This window comes from Cheilinus undulatus, linkage group 3, assembly GCF_018320785.1.
Source record: "Cheilinus undulatus linkage group 3, ASM1832078v1, whole genome shotgun sequence".
Taxonomy (NCBI): domain Eukaryota; kingdom Metazoa; phylum Chordata; class Actinopteri; order Labriformes; family Labridae; genus Cheilinus; species Cheilinus undulatus.
In genome coordinates, this window is record NC_054867.1 from 35,444,139 (window position 1) to 35,470,749 (window position 26,611).

Sequence of the window (26,611 nt, forward strand, 5' to 3'; positions counted from 1 at the left end):
CTTTCTTGTTTTGGCAGGCACACTTAGTAAAATCAGCCCTCCTTCTTGAAAAAAAGAAATTGTATGACAGCATCAGTGTGACCTTTAAAGTCTAAATTTAGAAACAAGCTTTGTTAATTGTTCCACTGAGTAAAAACATGTTTCTTAAAATAAGATTCCCACCCAGGAGTTGTCTTTTGTGCAGAGGAAGTTGCTGCCTGCAGCAGCGGCTGCCATCTTTACCCTGACATGGGCTCTCCAGGATGTTTGGATAACATGACATAATGAGAAGTTTTGTCCCTGCAGTTTAAAAGCTACAGAAAAGACACAGAAGCTGCTCAAGTTACTGATGCACATGAGAAATTGATCTGTATCATTTATATGGTTTGAAAAAGTTAAGGTTGAGCAATAAAACCAGTATGATGGATTAAGGAGCTCATAAAAAGAGAGGTAACTTAAGAGAAAGGTAATTTGGAGGACAGTAACCTAATATAACCACAGATTTTAAGGGAATAAATGTAATAAATTAGTTTGATTCACCTAATTACTTTTTAAAAAATCATAGCTATCCCCAAAACAAAATGTTCCCAGAATCAGTGGTTACAGTGAAGCTCTAAAGCCTCTTACCTCCTTTTTTGGAACACAGTATCAAGGTCTCAGCATGCCAATTACAATTACAAAAGCTTCTGCTGCCCCCAACCTTTGCTTTTGAGCATAGCAGCACGCATCATGTAATGAAGCGCTGCCAGTGAGAGGCCGGCTGTACTCAGACCAGATTGCCAAGTCAAAGCCAGATGGCAAATTGCACTTCAAAGGGACAGCTGGTTACCAGAGTCTAGAAAAAGCATCTTTATAACTTCAAACATAATTAAAAGTAATCAAACCAAAATACAATATTCAGGCCATGATACTAATTCATGATAAAGGTGAAAATAGCAAGCATTATTCAGCATTAAATGTTTGAATTAACATGGTTCCATAAGCAGTCATGACCTCCATATTGGTAAATAGATCAGCCAACTGCACATGAGATTTTTTAGTGCCACATTTTGAACTGGTCATTTTCAGTATTAAACCAATTTAGTCTGGTATTATCACTGTTCAGTATCCTGCCCTAGTGCACCCTCATTGTCAGCTTTTAAAAACAGTTCAACTTTTTCAACAGCGCTGCACTTGTCAGTGTCATCTCTCTCTAACTAACTGATTAAATTCAACAAGATCAGCAAACAATGGTGAAGTACTACTAAATCTAGTATACTAGTCTAATACTAGTCTGACTCATCTTTTCTAGGCCGTCATTTCTAATTTTACAGCTGCATACACTGCCTATAAAAAGTATTCACTCCCTTGGATGTTTTACCCTTTTACTGATTTTATAAATCAATCATGGTCAGCATAATTTGCTTTTTTTGACACCCCCCACCCCCAATAAAGAAAAAAAAAACCCTCTTTAATGTCAAAGTGAAAACATATTTCCATAAAGAAATGTCAATTTAACAAAAAAAAAAAAAAAAAAAATTAAAAAAAGTAAGGTATAATAAGTGATTGCATAAATATCCCCTCAAGTGGGTAGTATAAAGTTAATCAGTATTCCTGGCTACCATTACACCATGAAGACAAAAGAAAACTCCAAACAACTCAGAGAAAAGGTTATTGAAAAGAATAAGTCAGGGGATGCAGACAAAAAAATTGGGGCACTGAACATCCCCTGGAGTTCAGTTAAATCCATCATCAAGAAATAGAAGGAATATGGCACATGTGTACCAGTGCAACAATGAGACTAGTGAGAGAGGCCACATAGACACCCATGACTACTGTTAGAAACTGTGAGAAAGCCACTGTTGAAGAAAAATCATATTAAATCTTGACTAGAGTTCACCAAAAAGCATGTGAGAGACTCCACGGTCAAGTGGAAAAAGTTCTTTGGTCTGATGAGACCAAAATTATTTGGTAGTTATAACTGAAATTACATAGTTGGAATTTGATTTCGCTTTGACTTTAAAAAGGGTTTTTTTGTTTTATTTATTTATTTATTTTTTTGTCAAAAATGATCAATTATATTAACTTAGATTGGTTTATAAAATCCATAAAAGGGTTAAACATCCAAGAGGATGAATACTTTTTGAAGGCATTGTATACCAGGACAGGAATCCTTACATTGTTTACATGTCCTCTTGGTGATATTTTCTTGAATAAATGAAAATATGAAATGCACAAAGTAATTTGAAATTGACTGGATATGACAGAGGAAAGTAGAAGTAATTTTTTTTGCAAATGCTGGTTAACTAGTGGGCTGAAAATGAAGTTACAGGTGCTGCCAGTGCAAAAACAGCAGCTACTGACACAGGCTCTCAGTCTCAACTACACCACAGGTCAGAGTTCTTGATCATTGCTTCTTCCAGGGATTATTCAAATCTTTGAGGCTTTACTTGCTGCCAGCCGACCTGAGCTCCCTTTATGCTGAACCTAAAAATAATGTCCAGAGAAAAAAATTAGTTTAAAAAGTTGATCACGGAGTCAACTATAAATAATCACTTTATTGTAAGACAAATGCACTTACTGCTTTCATGATTCTTCTTCGAAGCTCCCCCTGTGAAAGTGGCCGTTCTTCCTCATCAGTGACAGGAGAGTCGTCTGCATCAAAGTCCAAACTGAGGAGTTCAACAGCAAAGGCAAAAACTTGTTCATGTTCTAAGAATGTTCTAAGGAAGGTTAACAATACTAAACAAGAGGCAAATAAAATGGAAAGATAAAAGAGCCACCTGTTGATGGCAGGTTGGATGTTAATATTCTGCTGTAGCAGGTCTGGATTTTGACCCAAAAGAAATTTTGCCAGGTCTTTTGGGTTGTAGTTCTTCTCCAGGTCCTAAAAGTAAAATACAAAGGATGGTTATTTTACCATGTAGAAATTATGTGATGACATAAAAGCATGTGAGTAAATGCAGGACAGGAGCACAGGTTACTTTAGAATGAAGGAAAGCTTGTATTGTGAGCAGCTCATTGGTTTTCTGCTCCACTAGGCCCAGGTATGACATGATGTTGTTCTCGCTGATTCCTGCAGAGGAGCCCAGTTTATCCTCGATTACTGAGCGGTCACACTCTATCTTAGAAAAGATGCTGTTCACTCCTGAAAATGAGAAATAAGTGATAAAGATTTGACAGAAATCCAGCGAAAGCCTCAGTAAGTTAAAAACACACTGTCTTTCACAGGTCTGTTATCACCTGATATTTTCATGGGACATTTTCTTGGAAATGTAATTTGACACTAATTACAGCCAGACCTGTTTTTATGTCATCCAGAATTTTGCTTATGCTGCTGGCTCGGTTTTCGTAGTCCTCTGCTTGGTATTCGATTTCCTTTTGTTTCTCATCTAAGCCTCTGAGCTGAGAGCGATGTTCTTGCTCCTTTTGCAAACTCGTTTCTCCATACTGCTCAATCTCTGATTGTATCTGCAGATTCCCACAAGTTAACAAATCAATGTTTAGGTAATTAACATGCACAAACAGATTTCAGGCAAGTGTTTTTTAGTCCAACAAGGGCAGTTCCTTTTCAATACTTACCAGGTTACAAAAAACAAAACTAACAGACAAACCCAATAATGGTCTCATGTCAGTGACAACAAATCAGCAGAAGCACAACTCCAAAACGGGAAGCCACAATTAACAACAATAAATTCAACTCCAGATAGGTGTATCAATAAAGTAGTAACAAATAAATAAAACCCAGGTGTGATTCACCCGAGTACACAGGAAGTAAAAGCAAAGCACCCTAATAATTTAAAACTTTCAACCAGCCACATGTATTAAATGAAAAATAATACCAGATTTTTGTACCCCTAGGGCTTCTGTACATCAAACAATTATTGACAGATTTTTTTTTTTCTAGGCACACATTCACAACCCACTAAAAACAGCTCTGCAACCCACTTATGGGACCCGACCCACCAGTTGAGAACCACTGTTCAGAAGAGTAGAATTTCTTTGTAAAAACACTGACCTGAGACAGTGTACAGGTATAACTAAATCTTAAAGTTAAAAATAGAAAGGATAATAATGTCTTAAAAGTCAAATACAGAAGACAAAACTGACCTGGCTTATTCGATCCCTCAAAGCCTCAGCTTCATTGTTTTGCTCATTTACAAAATTGAACAGTGCAAAGTTCCGGTCTTCAACTACACAGCAAAACAAAAGTCAGACACACTGTAATCTTTGTAAATGATACGTTGAGATTTCCAAATAACAACCAGAACATGGCATACTTGCTGATCACAGATACATAAGGACCAAAAGATGCATTGTTTTGTATATTGATGACATTGAAGTCCTACCCTGTATGAACCTGCTGACCAGCAGGTCCAGGTTGTCCTCGCCTGTCACTGTCTTGATCTTCTCAAACACTTCCTCTAAAGTGTCTAGAGACTCTTCTCTTGAGTCCATCCTCCTCTGCTCCTTCATCTCTGACACTGTGACAACCAAGTAACAAACACATCTCAATCATCGGATTTACAATTTGTTTGAGAGGGGTCTGGCTGCAGACAGTGCATCTCTGACAGGGAGTCTCAAAGACCTTTCATCTGAGATGCTGTCTTTGTCAGAATGGATATACACATTAAAACTTTCAAAATGAAATCAGATTAAAATTCTGTTTAGGGCTAGGATACAGGTTGAGGTACCACAAGTTAAAAGTTAAAAACCCAACCTGCAAAACCTGATAAGAAATCATTTAATAAAGATGATTAAGCAGTCTGCTTACAGGAAAAAAGCTCAACCTTTATGAAAACATTTTAACAGACATGGAGAATGAAGAATGTAAAGAAAAACATTTAAGGATTGGCAACCCACTCATGTTTTTGCCTGTAAGTTCATGTATTGCACCTTTATAATATTCTATTTCCATTTCAAACTGCATAAGATTATGTAGCCTGGTTAGCTGCGGAAGCTACACAGATAAAATAGCTATAATGCTAGTGTAAGGTAGCAAAATTTAAGCTCACAAAGCAGCTACATAAGCTACAAAGCTAAGTTAGCTTGCACTGTGTTTGCTAAAGCTAACAGTGCTAAAGCTAACTTAACCAGATTAAATAACGTTGTAATGTTAATTACGTAGCTAGCATAACTGTATTAGCCTTAGCTTGTTAAAGTGAGCCACCGTTCATGTAACTACTTCTAAAACTGGCCTATACACAATTGAATCCTAAATTAGACCCCTTTTTCTTAGTTTTATTTATGAAATATTGCTTTTTCTGTAATGTTTGCAATACATTTATTTCATGAATGTAACTGCTAGAATAAAGTTGAATTTAAAAAGGAGATATCTAAAATGTTCAATCAGAAAATTCTGGCATTCTTATTCTGAAAGAGATGGTATCTCAGATGAATGATCTGTGAGAGTTGCTGTCAAAGATATTTGGTCTGCAGCCAGACTGTGTTGTGGTTCGTTTTGTTATTTCTCTTTAGTCTATACTAGGGGAAAAAAGATGCTTAGTTTATGCTGAAATAACTCCTGAACATTTTATATTTTTCTACATTGTAATATTACAAAGTTAAAAACTCACTGTGTTATTTTAGAGTGGTCAGTTTCAAAGCCAACAGGAACATTCAAACTATTTTCTTTTTTTTTTTTGTGTAATCATTTTTTATAAGAGCCAAAATGGGAGTTTCTACTATTTCAGTTCTGATGTGGTGTTTTGACTGTCCAACCTAAAATTCCACTAACTTTTTTGTTTGTATGGCCAATATTTGCAGCTGATAAAGGAGCGAGAGAACACTGCACGTACTTAGTGATCACATATGGTACCGGTCTCCAAAACTAGATATCTTGAGGGTTAATATACTTATGTGTGACGGCCAGGTAAAGTTTATGTTTCATCACCATTGTATACACTTTACCTGGATCATATTTATCATGCAAACACAGGACTGATTCAAGAGAGAAGAAAAATGCGCTCAAAGTGAGGCACCCCTGGGTGATAAGGCTCTATGCGCTATGCGTAGTCTGCATATAGGCAGGAGTGGGCCTGTGTCTGACAATATTAATATTTCACTTTTTAAGCTGATATATGCCAATACTGATAATGTATCATTAATATCATGCATCCCAAATTTTCATTTTTTACATTACACTGAATGATGTGTATCTTTTTGGTGTTCAGCACTCAGATCAACAGCAGAATCATCCCATCATCTTCCCCCAGAAAATCTTTATCATGGCTAAGGTATGCTTTTCAGAATGTGGAAATCATTTAATCAGCACTTTACACATCTCTGCTAAATTAAAACCAGAGTTGGTTCTTCTTGAGCCTGTGATTATTGGATATATTGAGGGATAGTGTGTTTGTCAGTATTAAACAGTACAAACTAAGAGTTTGACCAATTTCCTACTGAATAAATACTGATTTATCAGTATGTTCCTTTAAAATCACTGGCAAGACCAGTAACAAGTTAACCATTACTTTCAATATATGGATACTACAGCTATATGAGCAACAACATAATGTCTGTGTCTCACCTTGTCTGTGTCTGGTCTCGTGGCCATCATCCTGCCCGCTCTTCTCACTGCACTTAGTGGTCATAAACTCTTTCAGGCTACACTCATGTGAAATCACCCGTTCCAGCTCCTTCATCTCAGCGTTGTACAGTGCAAGGTCCTTCTCTGCTTTCTCCTTCATCATGGTCATCTTAGATTGAGCCTCCACCCTGAAACAGAGAGCTTTGTAAGATATCAAACAACAAAGATGATAAAATGCGTATCGCTCTACATCACAGTTTCCAGTCTGACCTGGCATCATAAGCAGCAGTGGACATGGTGACGATTTCCCCGATCTTCTTGCAGATATCGTACAGTTCCTTCATCACAAGAATCAGTACATGAATGTGCAGTAAAAACACAAGACAAACAAAAACATCATCTAGCATGGCCACTTACTTTTTCAAATCTCTTTTTTAGTTGCTGGAAACGGGCACGCTCAATTTGAAGAGTCTGTAACTCCTCTCTAAGGTGACTGTTGTTGGTTAGCTGCTGATTGAAGCGGGTTAAAGCCTGGATGAGATAGAAGAGACCCAAACTTCAGATATGCATTGTAGAAATATCAAAATGCCAAAGAAAATATTTTAAATTGTATTATTAGATAATTAGGTTTGAACTGTGCTTCACCACTTACTCTATCCAGTTTGTATTCCAAAGAATGTATTGCTTTCTGCGATTGTTGAATCTCAGATCTTTGTGCATCACTCATGTTGACCTTCCTTTTTCGTAGCTCGGCCATCTTTGACTCCATGGTTGCAATCTGACACACAAGATACACATGCCTTAGTCTGTGTTAAAAAACTTAAGTAATCATAAGAATATGAAAACACCTCAGCTAACCTCTTTGTCTATCTCTTTTTGACACTGCTTCTCTCTTTTCAGCTCCTCCTCCAGCATGTCTTTTTGTTCCAGCAGAGCTCGTATACAATGGGTGTCCTCACTGTCCTGCTGCTTGCGTGACAAGCTCTTACATGCACCAAGGTTTCGATGCAGCTCCTCCTGCTCCTTTTGTAGCTTCTCTATCTCCAGCCTTCATTTACATTACACAAAGAGCCAATCAGTCAATTGGAAACACTTGATTGTGGACTGTAGGTGTGCTGCAAACTCACTCTTGCTTGCGTATTTGCTCACGGGCCTGAAGACTGTACGCCTGCCGATCCCCTTCCATGATTTTGAACTGTCTCTGCAGTTTGGCCATCTCAGATTCTGCTTGAAAAATAATAATTTTGACACTGTAGCTGTATGACAAGTCCACCTGGCAATAAAAGAAAAACTAATGTGCATTATGGTCCAATATTTTCAAAGTGAATCATGGCCACCATTTACTGTACCGTCAATATCCATTTCACTGGCGTCTGAGCGAGCACTTGCAGCAGATCTTCCTCGGGGCATGGCTCCACTGGGCATTAATGGGTAAGAATGGGTAAGAAAAAAAACAAGTAAATAGATGCTGTACACAGAAAATACTGAGCCTGTAAAAGCAACAATGTCTTCCTTGTATAGCCATTGGGTTTAAAAAAAAGCCTTGCTCTTCAGTCATGTCTCCAGCATCAAAACGTGAACGTAAGATTACTTGTGTGTATTTATTGTTGTTTTTAGGTGTTTGTGTGAGGAAATTACAAAGACAAATTTTCTGTGAGGCCTCAACCATTAAAATTTCAAGTATTTATTTTCTTATTGTTGCATTTTATATTATTGCATCTTACAGTCGGCTACAAGAAAATGAAGTGTATCCTAATAACTTATCTTTCTTCTGGTTGGACATTACTGATTGATATAACAGATATGTTTAGCTACATTTACATTTAAGTTTCACGGTTGGAATCGCTAACCTAAATCACTATACAGCAGTATTGTTAGCAAAATTACACAAAAGTTAATTAAGTAGGCTACCTAGCACAACTAAACAAATTAACAAGTCTTACTGTCTAGCTGTTGAGAAAGAGTTATCATCCTTGTTAATAGTTAGCTAGCATAGAAACAATATTTTATAACTGTATGTTGTTTAAGCAATGTATGTTTCTACTTACCAGTAATAGTGTAAAATGTAAAAAACAGTGAAAACCTCTCGGGACAAACACAGAAGGCTCACAGCAGCAGCAGGAGTTGTTAGAAACCGTTGCCAGGCATCACTGGGCCTCAAATCCCTGAGTGTGGCCTCACAGGCAGCAGTCACGTTTCGTACTCAGGTTTATGTTGAGTGACAGCCTAGGAAATTAGCCTACAGCCATGTAGGCACAAACCTGCTTACTCTGTCCTTACTGAATCTTCGAAATACGTTCACTTGAGTAAGAGGAAGAACTGCTAGAAATGACCGAACACCTGTAGCTCTTGGCCAAAGCTAACCGGAATAACCCCATGGACTTAGAGACTCTATGGCGTAACAGGACAGCAGGAAGGGGAACAGCATAAAAACTATCTACAGGTTTATCTGGGCAAAGTGAGTAGTATAATATTTGTTATTCAGTGTTGAAAATAACTCATAAAGTTATATTTATTCATCATTTTGGGTAGCTTTCTAGGCAGGTTTTTATTTTAGGCACTGTTAGCATACTGTAGGCGTATTTCAGGAAGGCCTACTTGTGATTAATGCAGCTTTGTACTTCCACACCACTGACAGGGGCGTAACTAGGATTTCTGGATTTCACAAGATATTTTATTATATCCCCACCACCACAGCTAAACTGACCTTGTACAGTTACTTAAAGATTTTTACACCACACATGTGACACAAATAATGGCTTTAAAGAACTTCAACAGTTGTGTTTAAAGGGATATTTAGTTATTCCTAAATTGGGTTGTATAAGGTCAGTGCAGGGTATACGTGGGTATACGGAGTATACACACTTATTTTTTGTAACATGGAGTATACCCACTTTAAAATGAGGAGTATACCCACTTCTAAAGAGTTTATAAATTAAGAGTAGCCTACATCACTGTACATACTTGGCAATGGTAGTGGCATTAGCCTCCAGTGATTTCAATGAATTGCTCCTTTAAAAAGGACAAGCTTGCAGAAGCTAGGCTATACAGCGTAGCACATGGTGTCTCTGAGTAATTAAGTTCTATTTTGTAATGTCAGCTTTTGCTAGATGGCCTCAGCATATCTGAGCTGCTGTTCAACTCTGCTGGCTTCATTGGAGGAAACAGCAAGCAACTAATCTAAAACTAGTTATTTCAACTCAGATTTCCACTTCAACAGCTGATGCAACATTTTCATAAAGTGAACATATCTTACTAACCATAGCTTGTCTAGTTATCAGCGATTAGAACAATAAGCCTGAAGCCTGCAGACACAAATTTGTTCAGATATGCTGAGGCGGAAGCACATGTAGCCACTAGCCAAAGCTTGCATTGCAAAATAGTGCCAAACACCAAGGCTTTCTGGGTGAAAAGTGAAACGTTTAAAAAATTTTATGGGTTTTTTTTGCCCACTTTTCCTTAAACTTGATAAATTACACGACAAACTATACCCGCTTGCTGCCTAGCTTATCAAGCTTGTCCTGCTTGAAGGGGCAGTACTCACTGAAATGACTGAAGGCTAATGCCGCTACTATCGGCAAGTACCTTATACAACCCAGCTTGAGAAATATCCCTTTAAGTACTATCTTTGAAAACACACCCAAGCCCCCTCCTGTATTTCTCCCCTACAACACCATTAGCATCACAAAAATGGCAGGAATCAGCATGTTGTAGACTTTATTATGATTATAATACATTGTGCGTTTCTGTGATGTTTCTATACAGTGAACACAACTAGCCTGTGCATATTGTTTATGATTACATATCACATTATAGATAGACCAGGCTGCTGTAGTCTAAAGTACAATATGAAGTGTTACATAAACCGTAGGAAAAAGTTAATACAAAATTTACAAAGATAAACATGCAAATGCTAATTTTACACAAATGGTAGGACAACGTCTAAAGCTTTCATGCATTCATCCTTGAAACTTCTCTTCAGTTTATTGCTCAGGAGCTGGTTCTGGCTGTGGTTCTTCCTGTGGTGGTGATGGAGGAACTCCCTCTAAAAAGGTACAGAAGTGGTCTTCTACATTGAGATCAGGTTTTCTTAGAAGCAAATAGCATTTTGGGAAGAAGTAGGCTGCCACCAGTCCAAAGTTGCTTGCCAGAGTGAAAGACACATGCACGACAGATTTACTCTTGACATTCAAGCCTATATATATGGGAATGAAGGTCACCCAAAACACACAGTAGATCAGGGAAGAAAACGTTATGTCTCTGGCCAGGTTATACTGATGAGGAGGCTTCGCTGCCATGAAGGTGCACATAAATGATGCAAGGCACATTGCACAGTTGTAACCTTGCATTAAGGCAAACCCTTCCAAGGGTTTCACTGGACATGCCAGAAATTTTCTAACAAAGTTGATTGTCATATTTGCCCGATATTCTGACAGGGTGGGCCCAGCCTGGACAAACCAGCCAATGATACCTGCCTCCACAGCACAGCAGGCCAGCAAAAACAACCAGCTTCCAGGACCCCGGATTACATGCAGGTGAGATGCAGCCATCTCTGGGAACTCTGACACGTAGACGATCTATTTGAAGAGAAGAGTGAATACAACATACTTTATTTATTATGTCCCATTGATAAGCATATCACATACAGGAAATGACGTTCTAAATATTGACACTATATTTAGTGTAACGGCTCAAAACAAGTGAGATATTGCCTTCACATAAGAAACATTACCTGATCTGAACAAAATGTTCTATAAAGTACAGTAACAGTTATAATTTTAATTTTTCACCTGTAGTGAGATGTACATGATGATGGAGAGGGCGACTGTCTGGAAAATGCAGGTGAGGGGCAGCTGAAGACGACAAACCACATCATCTGGCTGCCCAAAGAAGAGCAACAGACAAAGGCAAGCTCCCATCAGGCTTACCAGAGCTACAAAAACCTGGGTCCCCCCTGCAGCTTTTACCATCAGGGTCCCCCGGTGTTTCAGGAATACTACTCCCACTGACCCAAGACATACAAGCAGCAGAACCCCAACCAGCATCATCACCAGACCCTCAGTGGAGTCCCAGGACAAAACGTCAAAGGTGGGTAGAGTGCAGTTAGTGCTGCGGACCAGAGACCACTGACCCTTTGGGCACTTGGTACACTGGATGTCCACTATATGATTGAAAACACAGGGAGGCAATGTTAACAATCAACTATTATGTACCTGATGTATTGTTTGTTTGTATCACCACTGATCCTCCTCCTACCAGTACACTCAAATCCATCCTCAGCTAGAATAAATTACTGTAAGACAGATAAATTACACTTTGTTTCACAGGAAAGTAAATTAGAGTACAGCATAGATCAGAATTTCTCCCCTGATATTGTGTGACACTTTGAATAAGAATCCATGGCAAGCATTAAGTCAGTCAATTAATAATATTGGCTCAATTATTGTTTTGATAGGTTCTTATATGTTTTTTGTAAAATATATATTTCTGGGCTTTTTTATGCCTTCATTTAGAGAGAGGGAAGAGAAGGGTAGAGCTTAAACTATATACATGTAATAAGAGCAGTTGTTTTATTAAATCAATGCAGATATTTTACTGTGGAAGTACTGAATATTCTATAAGAAATGAGAAAATCTTTTAAAGAAAGTTACAACTAGTTAATCAGTTGACAACAACAATAACAATAGATTAAAAGGTGCATATGCTTCTTTACTGTCTCAGTGGAAATAGGTGTAGATCAATCTCCTAAGAGATATTGCTATCTAAATTTTAAGCAATTTCTAATCACCCAAATCTATCTAACGAAAATGTTGCAGTCTGGAACCCAAATTGAATAAAACATTCTGAACAAATGGACAGGACAAAACAAACATGTTTAGAAAGCACATCATTACAGGACATGCATGCATGGATCTTTTTAAACTCCATTTCCCTGAGCCAGCTTGGAAATTTGGGGATTTCACAATGAGTTTTCCCATTATCTTGGGAAAAGCAGCTTTGTTACCCAAAGAAAAGGAGAAAAATTATTTAAAATCTTGAGAAAAGTACTGAAATTTACCCATCATCATCATCATAGGAAAACCTTAAATACACATGTATGAGTTTACTGTATACCCACTTATGGCTTCCATACAGAGACTTTTTGCCACATTTTTTTTCTGGCACATATTTGTGACCCACTTTTGGGTCCTGATCCACCAATTGAGAATCACTGGCTTAGATAAAATTGCAAAATGAACATCATAACTAATATATGATAAGTGAGAGAAAAAAAGTGTTTTCTGCAACCACATTACCCTCTTTTGCCTGGTAGGTGCCGGGCTGACAGTCGATGCAATCAAAACAGCAGGAATGAAATCCTTTGACTCTGCGGACTTGTCCGCTCTCACATGCTGCTGAACAGGTGGACTCAGGAACCTGCAAAAGTTGTAGTGTCACATTAACAGAACCAAAATGTTATTCTCCAGGATCCCAAATTGAGTCATATTTAGTAGTAATGGAAAAATGATACCACTAATAAAATATTAAGGGTGAAATATTAGTTTACCTGTGAGTTTGGGGTGTGCCACGTGAAAAGTGACTTGTTGATTGAAAGTGTTATGTAAAAGTTTCCAACTGTCTCATAATCCCAAACAGAGTCATTCCAGACCCACTGGATAACATTGTAACCGATGTTTGGGTTGCCATTACTGTCAAAGACCAGATTTGTGCCTTTTACTTCTACAGATGTATTCTTTAAAACCTTCAACAGCTGTAGAAGAAAATATCAGTTTTTTAAGTATCATAAGAACTCAGTTGAAATAGTATATTAAAGATGGAAAAGTTTGAATATAATAATCACCTTCCATGGATAGATTTTGGTTTCTGACCCCTTGTTGCAGGTAGTTGCATTGCATCCCAACATGTTGTGCAGTGCCTGTGCTGCACTGTAGATGGCAGCATACACCCCGAAAGCTGACCTCTTCACTACAGGATCCTCCACCAGGCTGGTGTTAGCAGCTGTCATGCTCCAGCATTGTGGGCAGGGATTGTCAGGATTGCCATACTTTGGAGGTGGCGTTGAAAGTGGGGTATTTGCCCTCTCTTTGCTCAGTTTGGTGAGGAGCTCCTTTGTGTAAGGGGTCAGCAGATCAAGAGTTTGAGTGTTGTCGGTGAAACCAATGATTGTGCCGACAGATTGAATGTTTGGAAGACCAATGAGAAGATAATGGATCGCCCAACTAGTGCTGGCGATCCACACACCTTTCATTTTCCTCCGAATTATCTGTAAATATACATAAGGTTATTCACCCTGAATACTGTAAGATCAATAAAATCTACTGCACTGTAACTATTTGCGTTACTAACCTCTTCAAAAAAGACCTTAGCTGGATCTGGGAGTGAAAACAGCACCACTACTTTGACTTTGGCTGCTTCAATGTTATCAATGATGGTTTTGACTGCTGCTTCAGGGGCAGTGTAGACAGGAATCAGGGCCTGATAGGCCACACATACAGACTTATTTTCTGTTATTTTTGAGAATTCCTGCACACCTCCTTGTCCGTATTCCTCCTCACTGCCCACGATGGCCACCCAATTCCAATCAAACTCATTCAGCAGGAGTGCAATAGCCTCCACCTGCCATTTGTCACTGGGCACGGTGCGAAAGAAGGACGGGTAGAGGAGCTTGTTGCTGAATTTGTCGCTGGTGGCACCATAGCTAATCTGCAGGGCAAACGGTCACACCATTGACTTGTCGACAATTTTTGATAAAGAAATCCATGTTTATTTACTGAGTCTTAAATATGGTTGGCATGCTCAATATAGACTGCAGGTGGTTTTTAATAATCACACTTTAAAAGATTAAGAGGCTAAAGCAGTTAACAAATGACAAAAACGACAATTCAGACTTTAATGCAGCAAAAGTACTTTGCTAAAACTCAAATCCAAGCAAGTGTATTTGTCTAACTCCAAGTCAAAAAATATCTCATTGCATTTAATAGAAGCCACATTGACTGGAGAAGTCAAGATAAGCACCTTATTTTAATATTTACAAGCAAAAACTAAGGTGTAAATTCCAGAGATTTACAGATTTTAACAGCTAGGGCTGATATTGATGCCAGTGTTTTTTTATTACGTATTTTGGCGCAACACTCCCACAATGCTGATATTTTCTCTCATTTTAACTTCTAATAGATTATGGGAAAAACCTCAGCACTGATGATAAATGATTTTGAGATCAAAAAAGCTCAAAATGATAAGTTTAAAGGCTCAAAATCTGAAAAAAAGTCAAATTTATGAGTTCAAAAGGTCAAAACATAAAATTGAAATAAAAAGTAATGTTTTTAAAAGGCAAATATAGGAGATTAAATCCTAAATCATGAGGTTTAAAGGTCAAAATATGAGTTAAAAGTCAAAATTTTGAATCTGAAAGGTCAAAATATAAAAAAAATGTAAAAATCATAAGTTTAAGTCATAATTGTGAGATGAAAAATCGAAAATATAAGATAAGATGAAAACACAAATAATTTATTTTCCAACATTGCTGACTTTTATCTAATTATTTTCACTCTTTTTCAAGCTTTTTAAACCTAACATAGATATTTTAAATCACCAAGGTTAAGTTTACATTCTTATACTGGAGGAAATCTGCAGATCCTACCGGTGGGCCAGTTATAATAAAAATATGATATGATCTTGCATTCTGGGTATAACTACCACAGGATGGATTTGGCCCCTGGGCCTAGAGTCTGACACCCCTGAGTTAAAGTATAGATAATGTCCTAACTAATATGCAAATTCTTGTTTTGATAAACTTAACAATTACATTTGCATTAAGGCAACTCAGACTGTATTTTTTCTTCTTTTGAAACAAGGTTTCTCTACATATATCAGGGAAATATGTCTTATAAATCGGTCTTTGCCCAGAAACACCTATTGCTCTTTTAGTCTCTTAAAAGGCATTCAGACCACTGAGGTCCCCTGGGACAGGTTTACTCATTGTTCCCAGAATCAGAACCAAGCAGGGCAAGCCGCACATGCTCCTCACCTAAGGATTCAACTAGCAGAAAACCTTTATAAATCTTTTAGCTCTTTTAAAACAGATACTAAAACATTTTTCTTCACTACTGCATATCTATAGGTTTAATCTCCTCTTATCTTCTTTTAAACTACTCTTTTATCTGGTTAATACTTATTTTTTAATTGACATAATCTTCTTTGTAGGTTCCCCTTTTCTTGGCTATCTTCATGAAATTTAGTCATTATTTTATCATCATAATTCAATTCGTATTCTCATTTTTGAAGATGTGAGTTTATTCTAACGTCTTGTTTTTGCTAATTGTAATTTTTTGATTCTCTTGATGTAGTAAATGCCTTGTTTTTGGCTCAGTAAAGCACTTTGAATTGCTCCATGATTGGAAAAGGTTTGATAGATTGTAAATTGTGGCTTGGAATTAGACAAAAGCCCTGTATAAACAGACGTTTTCATAACCAAACCTGCGGCATCAGGAAGAATCCCAGCAGCTTTCCGATGACTGACACCATCTCTGAGCTATAAGGGCCGATCACAACTGATATGCTGGTCTCATAGTCGGTGTAATTACACTCCACAGAAAGCGCGTTAGTCGACTTTTTAGTGAGGAAAGACAGAGTTGGTTTCACGATGACGGCAGATTGTCTGCATGTGTCGTAGATTTTATACCCCAGCTTGAAGCCAGGGAGCAGAATTTGATGTGCGTTGATCTCATCCACTGCGTACTTCATTACCAGAGCAAGGCCCAGTCCAAAATTATTCACACTGAGTAATAAGCAGAGAATCATGGGAGATGCCTTGTTTGGCAAACATTCTGACACAGGGTCCTACAACTATGAAGGCAAAAACACATTTTTCATTACCTTTCACAGCTGACGTTGTCAGGCTCCCTTCTCTGGGTCAGATTGCTGGTGAGATCATTTAGCTGGAAAAGCCCCCCAAGCATGATGTCCCCAGATAAATCGAAGAGATTAGTTGATATGTTGTTGAACCACTCAGGGGAAGTCACACAATAACTCAGTCTGAACATCGAGCATAACAACAGCAGAGCAGAGTGTGCAGTCATGATGCTGAGAAGCTGCACATGGAAGGCGGATTAAAAAGAGCGCTGTGCATAAGTGTCAGGACAAAAGGAAAAAATTTTTGCATGCAAAATTACCCAAAGTGAGTTGGTGTTAGGGGCCCCTCCTCTCCCTGGCCACCTGAATGTGTAATACCAAGTAACTGCAAATCATGTGAAATTACCCTTATAATGTTGACCTATATTTACATTTATGGTCAGAAAAGCTAGATCTTCACTAAGGTTGTGATTAGGACTAAACTGAAAGCACCTTTAAAGGAGCTGTGATGACAGCATCTCATTTGATGGCATGTTGGGTGAAAATGAAAACTCTCTTTGCACCTTGAGTGAGTGTGTTTTAGTTTTGGTGTGTGTGTGTGTGGTGTGTGTTTCACACAGGTTGGGTTTGCCTTTCCGGAGCATTTTCCTGACATTTGCTTGTGGTTTGCTCTTTGATTCTCTTTGGTGCAACTTTCTGTGAGGACATGAGCACATAAGCAGTTTGAAGTCATGTTTGCCTGCTTATGCTGGGTTATTATAACAGTTAAACCTCTTATTTATCTCTTTGCAAATGCTACTTTTTCTGTGGGTGACTGTTGTGTCTTTCAAGTTTAAAAAACTCTAAACTACCTTCAACCTGTTTGCTGAATTAAAAACAGGAGTGTAGAGCTAGATACTGCTAATGTTAATAACATCATCTATGTTCTGGGTATGCTATCTTTTAATTGAATGTTTTCTTAGTCTTTTTGTAATGTTTTGCTTTCACCTCAGTATTAGTTTGCATGTAAATTTGCATGCAAAACCACCCCTGGCTATTTGTCGTCCATACAAGCTAATTGACATATTTCCTCCCAAGATATTTGCATAACCCTACTGTAAACACATGCACTTTTATATTAAAAAAACAGACAAGCCTCGATATGTGTGTTTATGATGCAACTTTTGTTGCCATTACAGGGTTAGGCTACTCATTTGTAAAGTTCTTGTTCACTGATTAAGGTTTTAGTATCTCTTAAGCACCAACTATCAAAAGTATAGATTTATTGCTACAGTTATAAAAAATAATGGTAAAAAACCCAAAAAGCTATTTAACCCACTGATATGAAGGTTTATAAATCATGGGCAAACACAGGAGTGCAGAAAATGATTTCAAAAATGAAAACACAATTTTATATTAAATTAAAGTCAGGCCAACCCACAGAATCAGCTAGACCCCTGAAAAACCCAGGGAATGGGCCCTCTCCAGTTGTGATTTATTGATGATATAAATGCATGTGTGCTAGATTTTGGTGCTTGCATCCTGGCAAACAGATACCACATTTTGGAGCTGAGTGTATCAGACAATTATTGGGTTCTAATTTAATTATTTATTCATGCTACTTTTCAACCTGTTTTGCCCATTTTTGCTGTTTCTTTTTTAACATTCTTAACTAATTTTTGCCACTTTTGACCAATTCTGCCAATTGTTATTGCCCTATTAACTTCATTTAGCAGCATTTTGCCCATTTTGCCACTTCTTTTTTCCTCTTTTTACCCATTTTTGCCACGTTTTGCCACTTTTATCCAGTTTCAGCCATTTTTCAGCCTTTTTAAACCACTTTTAATCAATTTTTACAGCTTTTTGCCCTTTTTTGCTGCTTCTTTTTTTCACTTTCAAGCCATTTTTTGAATGTTTTTGCAGCTTTTTAAAAATGCATTTAGTACATTTTATCCATTTTTTTTGCCCATTTGGCCACTCCTTACCAATTCTTGCCATGTTTTTACCACTTTTACCCCCAAATGTGCTGCTTTTCATTCTTTTTAATCACTTTTATCCATTTTTGCAGCTTTTTGCCCATTTGTGCCACTACTTTTTTAATTTAGTTTTTTTTTTTTTTGGCACTCTGCAATCATTTTTGCCACTTTTAACCATTTCGTGCTGCTTTTCCTCATTGTAAGCAAAATCTTTTTGCCCTTTATAACAATTTTTGCCACTTTTTATCCATTTTTGCCTCTTTTGACCACGCTTTTCAAAATTATTCAAATATTTTCCAAAAAATTGGCCTCAGTTTCTTCTACCTTACTTTCTGATATCCTGAAATTTGTGCACATCATGGCTTAGCTATGAAGTATGAAAGAACTTTCTTTATCATTTATATCAGTATGCCCATCCACATTGTTATCATCACCAATAAAAAAATAATTCTGTTTGAAGAAAATGAGTTTATATTTGTTAAAAGCCTATATTGTACCACAGCATAAATAAATGAAATCCATTTGTTGTTGCTTTGATAAGAGTGGCTATTATTCAGGTTAGAAATAAATTATAGTTATCACAGCTTCACTTAGTGATTGACCATCATTTTGCTGACCCCCATGTGCCCCCATTTAGTGGGGCCCCAGAGAGCTCTCCCCTTTATCCCCTGTATGGGCGGCCTTGATGAAGTAAAGTTACTACTCCAGCAGCCAAACCTTCATTCTGTCCCGTATCAGTCTTTGCAAACAGGAAATGTCTTAGTAGATACATGGCAAACCTGCTTTGGTTTACATTTACTTGAACCTTGTTGGAGAATGTATCAGACACCAGGGAGGAATAATGAGTAAAACTAAGTGAATCATGTTTGTTGCACTCGCCACAAGCTCACGAATAATATGTCAGAACAACAGGCGGAAATTAAAGGGGGAAAGAAAAGGGAAACCTATATTACTGTTACTACAAGGAAGCGTTGACTTTATCTCTTTGATGTCTGCATACTCACTGTCATGCAAAGTCCAAGACTGAATCAATGGATGTCCCCACATGGGCATCACCACAAGATTCTACTTTGATTAGTAAGTGAAGAATTAGTTGCTAAACCGGGTTGAGGAAGCTGCAGTGCGATGCAGTTGTCATGCGCAACCTGTTGACCTTTAGCATGCATGACTGCAGGTTCTTGTTACTATAAATGCCTTCACTTTTTTGCACTTGCATTAACCTCGTTTTCTTGTACTTATCTTTTCTTGCATACAAGCCAGATTTGTGGATGTATCAGGTACAGTAAGGGATTGTTCAGGGACATAAAGGAGGTATTCTGTCGCCTATCTTGTTAGTCATCTTGACGTAAGAAGCTCGATGATGAAACTCGTGTGTTTTTCTTCAGTACAGTCTGCCTGTTCATTCCACAGTTTGCTTTTCTAACACAAGCTTCCATTCAAGGTTTCTCCTGTTTGTTTACAGTTAGACTCACTTTATTTGCACGAAAATGCAAGATTGCTTACATGTCTGTGACTGTATCTCGTGTGGGTTCATTTTCACTGCCCTGCTCTTAGACGCAGACGCTGGATTCAGATTAACATCATGTTTATGTTTGAGCAGCTTTCTTCTTCAAGCGTGAATTCACCTTTTGCCTTGTTTTGTTTGGCTGCTGTGGAAAGTTGTTACCGAGGATCTCTAATAGAGTCACGTGTACAAATATAATTTCCATTTATTGGCTTAACCACAACACAGGAAATGCAGAAATCAAACCATACATTATGGGATTGAAAACTTAACTACTTTACAAAGAATCATACATGTATTTTTTGTAATTTGCCAAAACTCTATAGATTTACGTAAGTATATATTGCTTGATTTAGAAATTCACATGCATTCACATTTTTTGTTACCTTTACCCTTGATGCCCCTCTCAGAAAAAAGGCAGTTTGTGTTGTAAACAATATATGTAAGACAAGGAGAATAATAAAACATAGCCCTTTTCTCATCAAATCACAACATCTGAATCAAATTTGCCACATTTTAATCACACCACTTTATAATTTATCATTTAACCCATAGAGGTTGTTGAGGCCATTTTACAGCATTTTTTTCTTGATTATTATGTATGTGTTGATGCTAACAACATACATTTTGAAGAGTACTTTTTTTCAGAAGAATTGTATCATTTCAATATCAGAACCTGTAGCAAGTCAATAATAAGCTCTGTACACTCTTTGGTTACACTCAGGGTGTTCTTGGCCAAAAATGCCATATTTAATCCCAATGGGCTTAAAAAAAGCATGCATTTTTGCTTTATTATGTTTTGGCTCTGCAGTCCTTGTTTGAAATGTGCAGTTTTTCCTGTTTGTTATGTTTCCTGGTCCTGCATGGTTACTATAGTGAAAATTTCTTAAAATCTTAAAATTTTAAAATAATAAAGCATAAAAATCTAAAATGTTGCTCATTTAACAAATTAAGGGCTGTGATGATTCCCCTCAAGCAAATCCAGTTTGTATGTATAAAAACAAAAATTCATTTTTGGGTTTTACACATAACAAAAAATAGTTTTTGTTGGTTTTTTTTGCCCTTAAACTCGCATTGAAAAAAAAACTATTAATGTTTGATATTTATAATCAGTCTGATCTTGATTAAAGATTAATGGAACTTAGAAGATTTTTTTTGTTTTGCATTTTTATTACTATTTATATATGGGATCCATTTTGGCCACTAAGCTCTTAAGTGTAACAGTTTAATACAAACCTTAAATTTTTTTTTTTTTTTTTAAAGATTTATTTTTGGCCTTTTTGCCTTTATTTGATAGGACAGTGGATAGAGTCGGAAACAGGGGAGAGAGCGGGGAGAGACATGCAGGAAATAGTGCCACGGGCCGGATTCGAACCCGGGTCGCCTGTGTATATGGCATGCGCCTTAACCACTCGACTACCGGCGCATGCCACAAACCTTAAATTTAAAAGAATAAGAAAATATATATAAGTTGTTGCTCATTTTTATATATGTTCAAGGCTGTGATAATGTATATCAAGGAATTCCAGTCTGCATAAAGTATAGAAACCATGTTGGTTTTTTGTGTTTTAAACATAAAAAAATATCAATTATTTTGCACTTAAACTGACACTGAAATTGTTCAAATTAAAAAAATCTGAATTTGATATGTATGATCAGGTCTGACTTTGTTTAAATATGTATGCAAAAAAAGTAGGATTTTTTAAAATTTGTCGTATTTTTTTAATTGATATTTAGGTTTGGTGTTCGGCCACTTACGTCCTGGTTGTAACAATTTATTAAAGATTTTAAGTAAAATAAAAAATGATAAGGCACATATATCAAAGTTGTTGCTCATTATTTCCATATTCCGGGCTGTGATACTGCCTCTAAAAGAAATCCAATTTTCATGTAGTTTATTGAAAAAAATTTGTTTTTTTTAATTTTGCAAAACTTAGGGTATATTTTGCAATTAAACCGGCATTAAAAAAAATTAAAACTCCTAAAAAAAATTAAACATTTGATGTTTATGATTAGTTCTAACCTTGATTAAAAATTAATGCAAGAAAGTGTTTTTTAAGTTTAGTATTTTATTGCTATTTATGTATGGCATCCAAATATGCATATATAGATATAGATGAATATAAAATTATATTGATATATATTGTTTTTATTGTTATGTGTGTATACTGCCATTTTTGGTCACGGACATCCTGAGTGTAAAAAAATTATCTAACACCATCTGAGGTTTAACTTGTAAACTCACATGTTCTTATCATCACCCTTACTTTAATTGTTACCAATCATGTTGTTGTCTGTTTAATTAGTTTAACAATTCTGACTTACACAGGTCAGCCACTAGGTGTCAGATGTGTGCATGCTATCATCTTTGTCTCTCAGTCTGCAGATGCTGCTGGACTGTAATCCGTTTCTTTGCTTGTACATACAAGGAAAGAATATGTTAAAAAGAGCTGCAGGCCTGAGGTGAGAAAATTCAGAAAAAGACGTGTTGTGTCGCTGGTGATTGAGCATAGGAGGTGGAGCTTTGTACAGCTGTGTGGGCAGCAGGTACATTGTCTAGCAAAAGGCTGTTTGAGCAACTGATAACCGAGGGAAGTTGACCTGCACACATGATGAAATGGTTTTCTTGCCTCTTATGTTTTTTGTTCTTTCTGGATCTGAAGTAACATGTTTCTCTTTAAACATAATACAGATTTTCCTTTGGCTGTCAGTAGATTTCCATGGTTTAGCCTTATAACCTGCACAGAAGAAAACACTGTTGCACAACACTTCTCAGACTGAGAAAACTGGCATTGTTTGCACCAAGGGGCATCATACCTGCGTCTTTATGTGAAGAGATATATTTTTCTGCAGGCTAGGATGATTTTGGTCAACATTTTTGTACTCTTGTTGGCCTAGATGATAATCCACAAGTGTTTCTCCTGTCCTAAAGAGCAGAGCAGATTGCAAAACACAGTGTGAGCTACACTCCCTACCTGAGAGACCCAGGAATACCACCCTTCCTTTTTGCCCTCTTCCCCTCCCCCTCGCGGTGGCTAGATCAGCAGCGCTCTCTAATCTCCATCTCTGGCCTTCGAAACACTAGGCCCGTTGTTGACATGCTGGCCCCATACCCCACAGGGGCTGACAAATTATTAGCCAGCCTCTGTGTGCAGAGTGAGGACAGCCAGCTTAGCCAGGCAGCAGAATACTAAACTGTGCTGCCATGAGATATGAAACCATCTGTCCTGATCCGCTCTGTGGCAGTGATGCTGAAGGGAAATAATGTGGGAAAGATCCTGTTGCACGATGTCGGCGTGGGCGTCCGGTCAAGGTTGACCCAGCTGTGGTGGTGTAACATTGATCAGTTTACAACATTGTGCAGAGGAGTGTGTAAGTGTGTGAACATATGTGTTTTGGAGGTGTTTTACCTTACCTTAAAGGGTTAAATAAAGGATCCATCCTCCCCCACTTCCAGCAGTAAAACTTGTTCTTCTTCGTGTCTTCAGCATGTGTGTGTGTGCGTGTGTGTGTGTGTGTGTGTGTGTGTGTGTGGCTTACAAGTGTGTTGCAACTTGTATTTGTACATACATTGACATGTGCAGAGCTATATAAACAATGGCAGACATTTTTGTGCATTGTTTTATTGTACTTATAGTCAGAGGACTTTTAAGGCTAATGCTTTGTTTCACACTTGCAAATACTTCAACTTGTGTAACCTCTCTGTGGGGGTTTATCTTCAAATTTGCCTTCAGGATTTACACTCACAAAGTCCAAGAAGTGGTGTAATTGTACAAAGAAGTGAGAGCATGTTTTCAGTTCAGCAAATAAAACCTAGACATGTCCTTGATTCTTGTGTACTGGCACTAACCAAGGACTAGAACAGTGATGTTTGCACTCCAGATTGACTAACCTGCAGGTCAGGGGGGAGAAAACATGGTATTTGACTCTGAAAACCATGTGCAGCGTGCAGTTCAAATCAGGGACAAGAGTGTTTGGCTTCATCTGGACCAGTCTGCTCTGCTAAATTCACAAAACACACTGAACAACTGACTCACAGCCAGCAGCTCCTTGGGTTTATTGAAGCAGAAGGAACTTTATGAGCATGTTGAATAATCAGAATAAGGAGGGGAGAAGTGTTTCACTGTGTGCTGAACACTTGTTCTGTGTTATGAAATGAAACAAAAAGAAGGGATCGGCATGAACAGCTGACTCGCGGAGTTGACACGCAAAGAGTAGAGCTCCTGTTTTAAGTGTTGAAGATGTTTGCATGACTTTATCAGACTGTGGGAGCAGAAAACTGATGAGGGGGTGAGTGACATGGAGGGACCTTGAATTTTTGCCTGTAACGATTGATTTGGTTATCTTTCAGTTTGTGCAATGCACACAGGTTGTCCCAGCTGTGTAAACTCTGTTGACATAATAGCCACATGACCTGCAGGCTAGTTCATGGTGTACAAGTAGTGCCAGAGCTGCAAAAAACAGAGCTGAATGATGCTGCACCTACCTTATTATATGTGTCAAGGCTCCAGTGAGTTTTTTTAAGGTTATGAAACAGGCTGACAGCAAAATCTATGACTACTTAGGAGATTAAAAGCAAATGAGTCCATCAAGGACTACTTCTAAATTCATTTTTAATGTCTTAAATCCCTTTTGCAGGGTTGATGTCAGACAAGGACATCCACAAACAGCCTATTTTTAACAATTTTCATGGCATGGATTCACAGTGAAAAATATTTAAAGTCATAAAAGATACTAGCACATGTGCAGGACAATACTTGCAAATAGTTAAACACAGTATGTAAATTCTATCATCTTCTATAAAAGCTGCAAACTGCACTGTGTAAGGTAAGTAAACCCACAATTTGTTTCAGGGGTGACTTTGACATAATTAGGGAGAAAAGCTGTTAAAAGTAACCTTCATGGTTTGTACTGCAAAATACTCTCAAGGCAGCTCATAAGTAACAAGTAAGCAGTGAAGGTGGGTACGTTAATTTGTGAAATATAATACCTTTATTTATTTTGACTCTAGCCTCTATTATTCATTTTTCAACTTATTTTCCCTCCATGGACCCCAACACACAGTTTTCCAAGAGGGGAAAGGAAAGGAATAGGAGGTAGTAGGGCTGGGTTTTAATTTATGCAAAATAAGAAAAAAACACTGAGTAGTTAAAGTAGTTTAGTTTTTCATGTTGGAGTAAGTTGTAAAAACACTTGTTTTTTTATTTAGATACCATTGCGCACTTGTGCTGATTCGCAGGTACCAGGCATCGGTATTGTATCGATTCAAATGTGGCATCTACCCATCTCTAGAGAGAGACAACAACGTATCTTTAGTGGTCAAGGTTGGACTTATCCAATGTAGTCAATGGAAAATGCACAACAGTGATCATAACAGATTTATCAATTATAAAAGACATGAAGAGGGGAGTTATATGTGATTGAAATATAAATCTGGAAGTTTACTCAACCAGTCAGCTGATTACTATGTTAATTCTGTTTTATAGTGAATATTAGTATAGTCAAGGAGTACCCTAATATCTTCTTATTTAAAATTAATACATTATTTAAAATAAAAAAATGCAAATTGAAATAAATGCAAATTGAAATATGTGCAGTTTAGAGCAATGTGTTGTATTAATGAGTGATTAAGTGTGGCGTGATACTGTCATATAATTGTTAGTTACTAGCTGGTGCAGTGGTTTCTCATGCAAGATCATGACTCATGTACTGTATGTCAGTGAAGGACCGCAGACTAGCTTATGAAAACACAGGATGGGACGTTACAACAGTGCCAGAGCAGAGCACTGAAATACATACTTGTGGCGGGTGTTCTCCACTTCAGCAGGTCCCTGCGTAGCCTTAAAAGGGACATATTATGCAAGAATCACTTTTTCAGGCTTTTCTAACAAAAATATGTGCACCTGGCCTGTCCACAATCTCCTCAAGTACCAGTGCTGAAACAAGCCATTCTCTAATCCCCTTCATGATGTCATGTGGGGAGTTAGCACCGCCCCCAGGTTCAGCTGGTTTGGATGTATTTGTTGTGCGACTACATGCATCAAACCATGACCTGACAAGTGCAGATACTGTTACACCCCTCGTCACAAGTACTTGGTTCGCTGGTTAGCTTGGTTCCTGGATTAAAAGTGTTGATATAAGGATTTTGAGGAATGCCAATGTTGGATTTGGTTCTTCCAGAACCAGAGACGTAAAAAGAAAATGGACTGGCACTGTTCTTTTTACTTAAGCTTATACAGTAAATATACAGTGTTGTGAAAAAATGTTTGCCCCCTTTCTGATTCCTGAATCTGTGTGAATTTATGAGATTTGTGCTACTTTATTTTACTGGTGTGCCACACCAGTTTCAGATAGACATGAATGATGCAGCAAAGCACTTTATATGCGAGTTTATGTGTGTCATGTTGGACTGTGTGGGTGTTAAGAGAGAGAGCCTGTGTGTGTGTGGTGTCGTGTTACATCCCAGAGCTAACTGATAGCTCTCATCTGTCATCCTCCAGTCTGTGACTCATCAGACGAGTTATCTGTGATCTCTGAATTCGTCTGCTCTGCTGCTGCTGCGGTTTTTACCCTCTGGCAGATGGTTGTATGAGCCATTTCCGAAAGTAAAAATAAAATTGAATCTGTACAGCAGAAGCAGATCATGTGTTGCAATAAAGCTGACTGAAATGTTTCAACATCAAAGTGCCTAGAACTTTCCATTTTCTTTAGTACTCTATGTAGGAACAGTCTGACAATGTGCAAGAGGTCTGCTACAGGAATGACGGTAGCATTAATATCACCTTATCTGCATCCGTGCCAGTGAAACACCTC

General features: G+C 37.7%; 2 protein-coding genes across 2 annotated transcripts; both read right to left on the bottom strand.

Annotated features, from left to right (window-relative positions):
• Positions 1 to 2,388: 2,388 nt before the first annotated feature.
• odad1 (outer dynein arm docking complex subunit 1) lies at positions 2,389 to 7,897 on the bottom strand. The gene is made up of 14 exons (XM_041783594.1): positions 7,825 to 7,897; positions 7,615 to 7,714; positions 7,346 to 7,535; positions 7,140 to 7,265; positions 6,905 to 7,018; positions 6,758 to 6,825; positions 6,488 to 6,675; positions 4,308 to 4,442; positions 4,069 to 4,151; positions 3,261 to 3,429; positions 2,943 to 3,106; positions 2,742 to 2,845; positions 2,540 to 2,630; positions 2,389 to 2,445 (listed from the first exon to the last, which is right to left on the bottom strand). The coding sequence occupies exons 1-14, from the start codon at positions 7,895 to 7,897 to the stop codon at positions 2,389 to 2,391; spliced, it is 1,662 nt and encodes a 553-aa protein (XP_041639528.1).
• Positions 7,898 to 10,470: 2,573 nt separating this feature from the next.
• Positions 10,471 to 16,566, bottom strand: LOC121507314 (taste receptor type 1 member 3). The gene is made up of 8 exons (XM_041783596.1): positions 16,364 to 16,566; positions 15,965 to 16,265; positions 13,835 to 14,191; positions 13,329 to 13,751; positions 13,035 to 13,238; positions 12,784 to 12,904; positions 11,278 to 11,648; positions 10,471 to 11,064 (listed from the first exon to the last, which is right to left on the bottom strand). The coding sequence occupies exons 1-8, from the start codon at positions 16,564 to 16,566 to the stop codon at positions 10,471 to 10,473; spliced, it is 2,574 nt and encodes an 857-aa protein (XP_041639530.1).
• Between the last annotated feature and the right edge of the window lie 10,045 nt (positions 16,567 to 26,611).

Bases quoted from the DNA above. Each gene is read 5' to 3' on its own strand.
- odad1 (XM_041783594.1), bottom strand. From the start codon at position 7,897: ATGCCCCGAGGAAGATCTGCTGCAAGTGCTCGCTCAGACGCCAGTGAA. The intron at 6,826-6,904 runs GTAAGTGGCCAT...CTTGTGATGAAG, and splicing joins TAAAAAAGAGATTTGAAAAA to GAACTGTACGATATCTGCAA. The intron at 6,676-6,757 runs GTCAGACTGGAA...TCTCTGTTTCAG, and splicing joins ACTGCTGCTTATGATGCCAG to GGTGGAGGCTCAATCTAAGA.
- LOC121507314 (XM_041783596.1), bottom strand. From the start codon at position 16,566: ATGACTGCACACTCTGCTCTGCTGTTGTTATGCTCGATGTTCAGACTG. The intron at 12,905-13,034 runs GTAAACTAATAT...CAACTTTTGCAG, and splicing joins GGCACACCCCAAACTCACAG to GTTCCTGAGTCCACCTGTTC. The intron at 11,649-12,783 runs GTAATGTGGTTG...TCAATCATATAG, and splicing joins CACCTACCAGGCAAAAGAGG to TGGACATCCAGTGTACCAAG.